The sequence below is a fragment of the Colius striatus genome, chromosome 6 (genome assembly GCF_028858725.1).
Source record: "Colius striatus isolate bColStr4 chromosome 6, bColStr4.1.hap1, whole genome shotgun sequence".
NCBI lineage: Eukaryota > Metazoa > Chordata > Aves > Coliiformes > Coliidae > Colius > Colius striatus.
In genome coordinates, this window is record NC_084764.1 from 35,002,044 (window position 1) to 35,009,148 (window position 7,105).

The 7,105-nt window shown below is 52.5% G+C and overlaps 1 protein-coding gene across 2 annotated transcripts in view; it reads right to left on the reverse strand.

Moving 5' to 3' along the window:
• Positions 1 to 6,790, reverse strand: part of TXNDC16 (thioredoxin domain containing 16) — a 46,099-nt gene extending 39,309 nt beyond the window's left edge. For both annotated transcript variants that reach the window (XM_061998244.1, XM_061998245.1), the window contains exons 1-2: positions 6,260 to 6,790; positions 247 to 450 (exon numbers count right to left, since the gene is read on the reverse strand). In XM_061998244.1, coding sequence (XP_061854228.1) covers positions 247 to 415 — 169 coding nt within the window. In that variant the 5' untranslated portion in view covers positions 416 to 450; positions 6,260 to 6,790. The remainder of the gene's footprint in view (positions 1 to 246; positions 451 to 6,259) is intronic.
• Positions 6,791 to 7,105: the final 315 nt, after the last annotated feature.

Consider the following 7,105-nt stretch of genomic DNA (forward strand, 5'->3'; position numbering starts at 1 on the left):
TCCCTTTAGGGGCCAACTCCTTAGGAAGCTGAGTTTCTCTTCCGTGGTACCTGCAGAAAATGAATGAAGAGGCTTGAAGGAGTGTACCAGGAAAGATCCCATCCCAAGAGGTCTCTGACTATCAGGAGCACTTGGAGCTCTGCAAACACAGATTAGCCAGCTGAGCCTGACCAGCTCTTCACAATTATCTTTGGGTTTAAAAGTCTTCAGAATTGCCTCTCCATTGTTCCACTTGCACACACCCACCGTTAGGGATGAAATAAGCCAGGGATGCTCGGCCTGCTTGCAAGCTGCTGAAATACTGCTGGGGGCTCAGCTCCTGCAGCTGGCTCACACTGCCATGTGTTGGGATGCAGGAAGCACAGAAGAGCAGGAAAGAGAAGGAAGAAATCCATCTGTCCTTTCGGGCTGACATGGCTGTCACCAGCTACAGGCACGGCAGAGTCACAACTAGGGAAAAAAAACCAAAACATCATAGATATATGAGATATATATATACACATATATGACATATATGACTGTCTTCTGTTTAGGAAGGTCATGTGTTAGTAACTACAACAGCAAGTGACTCAGGCAACTGTAAAGATGACAGTAGAGGCCATTCTCTTCCCTCTGAGCAGTATCTGCAAGTGCAGAGATGTGAATTTGATGGATGGACCACTCAGCGGGTAAGGAATTGGCTGGATGGGCACACCCCAAGAGTTGTAGTCAATGCCTTGACAGCCAAATGGAGCTCATAGGCCAACTGCATCCTGGGCTGCACCCAAAGCAGTGTGGGCAGGAGGTCGAGGGAGAGGACTCTCCCCCTCTACTCGACTCTGGTGAGACCCCTCTGCAGTGCTGCCTCCAACTCTGAGGCCTCCACCATAAGAGAGACATGGAGCTGTTGGAGGGAGTCCAGAAGAGGCCATAAGGATATCAGAGGGCTGGAGCACCTCTCTTATGGAATCAGGCTGAGAGACTTGGCGATCAGAGAAGGGTCCAGGGAGACCTTACAGCAGCCATCAGTCCCTAAAGGGGCTGACAAGAAAGCTGGGGAGGGACTTTCTACAAGGGCCTGGAGTGACAGGACAAAGAGTAATGGTTTTAAACTGAAAGAGAGGAGATTGAAATCAAATGTAAGGAAGTTCTTCCCTGTGAGGGTGGTGAGGCCCTGGCACAGGTTGCCCACAGAGGCTGTGGCTGCCCTATCCCTGGAAGTGTTCAAGGGCAGGTTGGATGAGGCTTGGAGCAACCTGGTCTGGTGGAAGCTGTCCCTGCCCATGGCAGGGGAGTTGGAACTGGATGAGCTTTAAGGTCCCTTCCAACCCAAACCATTCTGAGATTATATGGCTTGCACAGACCCTCAACACTTTCAATTTAGGACTGTTTTTCTTCTCTCCTTTTTCCTTTGAGTTAAACCACAATTACATGTATAGGCAGAAAACAGTGACAGTATCATACAAGAAAAAAACCCCAGCCAAACTGTCTCAATGCTTGTTAAAAAGCTTTGAGGATGTCACTAAAAGAGGTGTTTGCAAAGGGACAGGCCATACTGATCACTTCACACTGTGACAAATGATGTGGGGAGGTTCAAGAGCCCTCCCCCAGTGCCTGCCCCATCTCTTCACCATCTGAGGTTTCCACTACACCAAAAGGCAGAGGGGTTAGTGTAACCTCTTCGAGCTTCTCAAACCTTGCTCAATCCAGCCTCACGTTATTCTAACATCGATGGCACAGGAGCAAAACCCACGACCCACAGCAGGCTCCAGGGCAGTCCCAGCAGTCTCCCTTCCACACCAGCTCTCCACATGGAGTTGGTTTAGGAGAGGAGTCCAAAGAATTTGTGAGATGCTTCAGAGAATGGAGCAATGCCTAAGTGTGGAAGTCTGCTGCCAGGGATCACCAACAACCTGCCAGGGCTCACCACCAGCCCTCCCCAAGCTTTCCTGCCACAGCTCTTTCCCACTTCTCAGATTAAAGGGCTCAGGAGACCTTTATGTGTGCAACCACTATAGGATGAGAAAACACCCACTTCTCACTGCATTCCCTGTTTAATGCCAGGTTCCTTCAAGTCTGTTCAGGTATTTTGCTGCTGAGTGTGCTGGAGCATGGCTAGTTCCTGGTCAACAAAGAGACAATGCTGAAACTGAAGCCATGGAGAAGCTGTTTGCTTTGCATCATGAGCTGCAGCTGTTTCTGTTAACAAACGCCTCTGTGTCCATGGGCTGTCATTCCCTCCAACACCCTGTCAGATGCTGTCAGCTTACTATCACTGCTCTGTGACGAGCCCAAACTCAAAGACTCAAAAATAAGCAGGCAAAGTCCCTCTGCCTTGCTCCAAGAGTGAGAAGTTGGTGACAGCCAGAACTGCTCGGCCTTCACAGGCTCCCTCTCGTGTAGGTGAGGTGTTTGAGTCAGGCCTGAACAGCACAAAGGAACAAAGCAGAACTGAGAAAGGCATGAATTTCTTTTTCTTTTCATATGAAAATCTCCAGTTCTCTCCTTTCCAGCTTTGGGAAGTGCCAGGCATTTCTGGTCCTTTGCCCTCCCATCTGTTCCCCTGGCTGACAGAGAGGACAGAGATCAGGACAGGGGGGGCAATATCTATTAACTGACAAACTTGGCTACTGCCAGATGGAAAAATAAACTCACTCCTGGCATGTGGGAACCAGTCCAGGTCAAATGGGAGAGCTTACTGTCAAGGAGGCAGGAGGAGCAGCCTCCAATAACTCAAAGGCTTCTCAGCACTATACCTGCAGGAGGGTGCCAGCAGTTTAAAACACCACTCCAGCCTCTACATAGTCCTGATCTCTCTTCATGTCTCCTCTGGCTCTTGTAGTTTTTCCAGCATCCACCTTTCTGCCCTCTCCACACCCCTGTGTGACTGTTGCTCTCCTTGCACTTCTCCCAGAGGCAATCCAATCTGCCTCACCACGACTCCTCACTCTGTCCCATGCCCCTACTCTTCCCCCAGCTCCCAATCCCACTATCCTTGGCCTCGCTCCTCCTCATGCTTTTCTCTCCCTTGAAACAAAGATGTGGCCCTTCCCTATTTATGTCCTCTCACCTCCATCCTGCCCAGCACCTTCCTTCTGTGCCCTATCAATCCAGACTTGAATATTCAGCTTTTAAGTAATTTCCTCCATCACCTCTTTCCATCAGTGGAAAATTATCACCACTGGGCTGGAAACAGCCAGAACGCTGTACCTCAGCCACTCACAGGGTTACCAGAGATGTGTCAAAATGCTAGGGATGTGTGATCCAGCTCCGTGTCACTGCTGGGAAACCCTGAAGCCCACAGACTGTGGGGCACCTTAGCACAGTACAGACAGTATTCAAGACCTGCTTCGTGTTTTCACTGTTGTACCTCCAAAACAGAGCCAGGTAAGGTGGATAAGGCCACCATAGACAGCCTAAAATGAAACCAGATCCACCATAGAAACCCAGCACAAACTTCTGGGTTGGCAGAAATTTCTTGTGCTGCATCAGTTTTGCTTGGGAATCCTGGAGCTGTAACCACAGGCTGGGATCCTAGCATCATCTCTGTGGTGCCAGCTGCTTTCTCTGACACCGAGCCTCACAGAGCCCTCAGGTGCCAACAGTTAGTACTGAATAAGCTGCAGCACATTTCATTCAACAGAAGGTGAATTGGGTGAATTTTAAGACTCGAAAGACAAGGAAGAAGCAATGTCCTGCTGGAAACATGGACAGTTGGGTACCATCTCCATCATCTGTGGGCCTCTCTGAATGCAGGAGAAACACCATCAGCCTGGACTTAAAGACCAGGGGTGTAAAATCTCCCTTTTTCCTCAGCAGGGTATTTTCCTCTCTGTGATCAGTTACCTTATTGCAAAAACCTACACCTTCTGTGTGGTCACTGCTGCTTCCCTTTCACTTTATCTCATCAGGTCAGTATTTTCCCACCTGCAGAGCCCTCAGTTGGGAAGTTTTAACTCCCTAGGTGGATCGTTCTAAACGAAATCACTTCAACCTTTCTTGTGATGATTGACACAGACCAGGCCTTTTGTTGCAGTAGGACATTCACCCCACACTCAGCTGGTACAGTTTTTTGGCAGCATGCTTGCCTGCCTTTCATACCCTTCTGGCAGCAGTTAACTAGCGTGCTGCTCTCACAAATTTGCTGGCAAGGAGGACATATAAGAGACACCCAAATCCACGTAAGGCTGACACAATCCCTTAGCTACAGCAGGCTGAAGCACTCTCCCTGGCATGGCTGGATGCCCCAGCACAAATACACCTGCTACTGCTGTTGCAAAATGCAAAGCAGAGTGTAATCCTGATGGCTCTTCTTGCACTCTGGATCATGCACACAAGGTTTCTTTTAGGGGATCCAGAAAATCTCCCTGAAAAGGTGTCTGTTCCAGCCTCCTGCCCTGTGGATCCACATGAACCACTCTAGACACGTGTCACTACCTGACCAACAAGGTGATTGCATCCCAAGATGGAAGTTGTATCACCTGTATCATCCACCAATTTCTTTTATCCCGAAGAGATGATAAAATGGCTCTTCAGGGCCAAAGAAAACATCTTTGGGATCCCACTGAAGCACGTCTGGACAATCCACAATGTGAAACTGTCACCCTGCAGCCACTCCGTTGCCAGGGGGAAGTAAGGTTTGTCCTGCAGGTTTTTTAACTCATCAGAAGAGCAGACAGCCCCAGGCCACAGGCCTGACAAGCATGCACATACACTGCTGCCAACTGTTGAAATATTGCTTATGTCAAGTAATATTTAAGTCTTCTTTTTTCCTGGGTGAGGTTATGTGTTAGTTTTATGGAAACTTATGGCTGCCCAGCAACGACCTTGCTTCCTGACCAGATAGTGCATTATTTTGTCTATTTCTCCTCTACACACCGTCCTTCCCTGATCATCCTTGAAAAAATGGCCAGCACCAGCCATTTCCTAACCAGCAGATACCAGCAGATAAGTCAGGTTAATTATTGCTAACCAGTTTTGCCAGAACAGAGCTCAACTCAGCTCCTTCCAAATCCTCCAAAGGCAAGTTCTTTGGCCCAGCTGACTTGAATAAGATCAGAAAGCTGCAGTTCCCCAGAGTTTGGAGCTGGAACAGCACTGAGATGGTTCTCCACTGCTCCAGGCTTGCAATCAAGGGACCAAAATAACCTTCTGGCCTTTCCCATCTGCCCCTTCTTCCTGCCAGCCTGCAACCTCAAGGCCTCTACAGACATGTGCTGCCATGGTCTTGGTGCTATAACTACAGGAAGATGTTTCCACCCATGCCAGACACACTGACTCCTAGTCCAGCAGTGACACTGGGACCCAGAGCAGAGAGACTCATGTAACTGCTTCTGGTCAGAAACCAGAACCTCACTGCGGTATTTATCCACAAGTACTGTTTCAAATGCTGCCAGCCAGGCCTTTTGTGTCCAGGCAGGCACACTTTTAAAGCAGCAGTGTTTTAAGGACGTTGCAGATTTCTGCATAATCAGCCCACGGTGCAAATCTGTGCTGGAGCAGCTCACGAGACTGGAGGCACATCTGGCACACGACGTCAGATGATAACAGAGCTCCACTCTCCCCCAGCTTCCCCCACTCCTGCACCAGACGCGCCTGATTTGCAGTGCAAATGTAAGATAGAGGTCTGCATAGAATCCCAGCATGGTGGGGGTTGGAAGGGACCTGCAGAGCTCATCCAGCCCAACCCCCTGCTAAAGCAGCTTCCCCTCCATCAGGGGGCACAGGAACGTGTCCAGGTGGGTCTGGAAACCTCCTGAGAAGGAGCCTCCACACCCTCCCTGGGCAGCCTGGGCCAGGGCTCCCTTATCCTTAGGGTATATACACTTACACCCTCACACACACAAATGTATCTATTCTGTGGGCAGGGCGTAGATTCTTCTCAAGCATCAGCAGCTGAGGTGAGAAACACAGTGACACATTGAAACCTCGCTGGGTTTTTCCTGCAGCCATGCTCCCATGCTTCCCCATTTCCTGCCACTTCGAGTTTCACTTTCATTTTCACTTCCAGGTCGCACTTCTCAGCATCTAGTAGTCCGCATGGGGCTTTTGCTAGCCCTCCTTCGCAGGAGGGACACACTGCAGCCTTTCCCTCAGTCTAGACCGGGAGAGGAACACTTGGATGCCCGTGCATAGCAGACAGCCTGCAGCTTCACCCACTGCCCCCGTTCATTCTGTTCCTGGGGACCAGCCCCGCCAAAGGCCCTGGTAAGCATCTGGCACTGTGACAACGGACAACAGTTCTGAGCTGCCAGCAAGATGGCTGAGGGATGTCACCTACCCGGCTGTCCCGAGCCGAAGTCCTCGTCCCTCCGCGATGGCTGCTGGGTGCAAGTCCCGCATCAATACCTCTGCTTGGCCTCGGTAGTCCCTTTAGGTCGGTGGCCCGGTTGTACGACTGCAGAATCTGCGAGCTGGCCTTCTCCTACGTGCTGGCAACGGGATGCCGCCGAACCAAGCTGCGGGTTTGCGCCGCTCCGGCCCTTCCAGCGCTGGGGTCTCCGAGCGCCGAGCCGAGCGCCCTGGGCAGCGGGAGTCCCTTGGCTGCCTGTTACGATCCCCGAGCTTCCCCTGCAGCCACAGGGACCGCCGCCCCTACAGAACGCTTTCCGAGCTCCACTTCGCCATCCCCACAACACACACCCGACCTCCAGCTCCCGCAGGCTGCGGGGAGCCCACACGCCCTTCTCCCACGAACCCCAGACCCCGCTCCGGAGCTGGAGAGCCGCTACGGCCGAGCCGTCCAGGCGGAGAGCTGCCCAGGGCCGCCCCCTCAGCCGCCAGGCGCGGCGCCGCCGCCGCGAGCAGGGAAGGGGGAAAGGCGGGCGGCGGCGGCAACCCAAGAAGCAAAGAAGGAACGGGCGGGGGCGGCCGTGAGTGACAGGCGGCGGCGGCCACTGGCGGCGGCGGATGGGCGCGGCGGGGGCGGGCCGGCGCCAGCCAATGGGGAGCGCGCGCTGTCAGGAGCGAGCGCCTCAAATAATCGGGCTCAGCTGATTGTCCCCGGCAGAGAGTTGTTTGGCGGCGGGCGGGCGGGCGGCGCAGCCAGGAGGGCGGGCGAGAGGAGGCGGAGGAGGGGGGGAAGCTCCCCATTGTTGCATGGGGGTGTCCAGCCGGGGCTGACGGG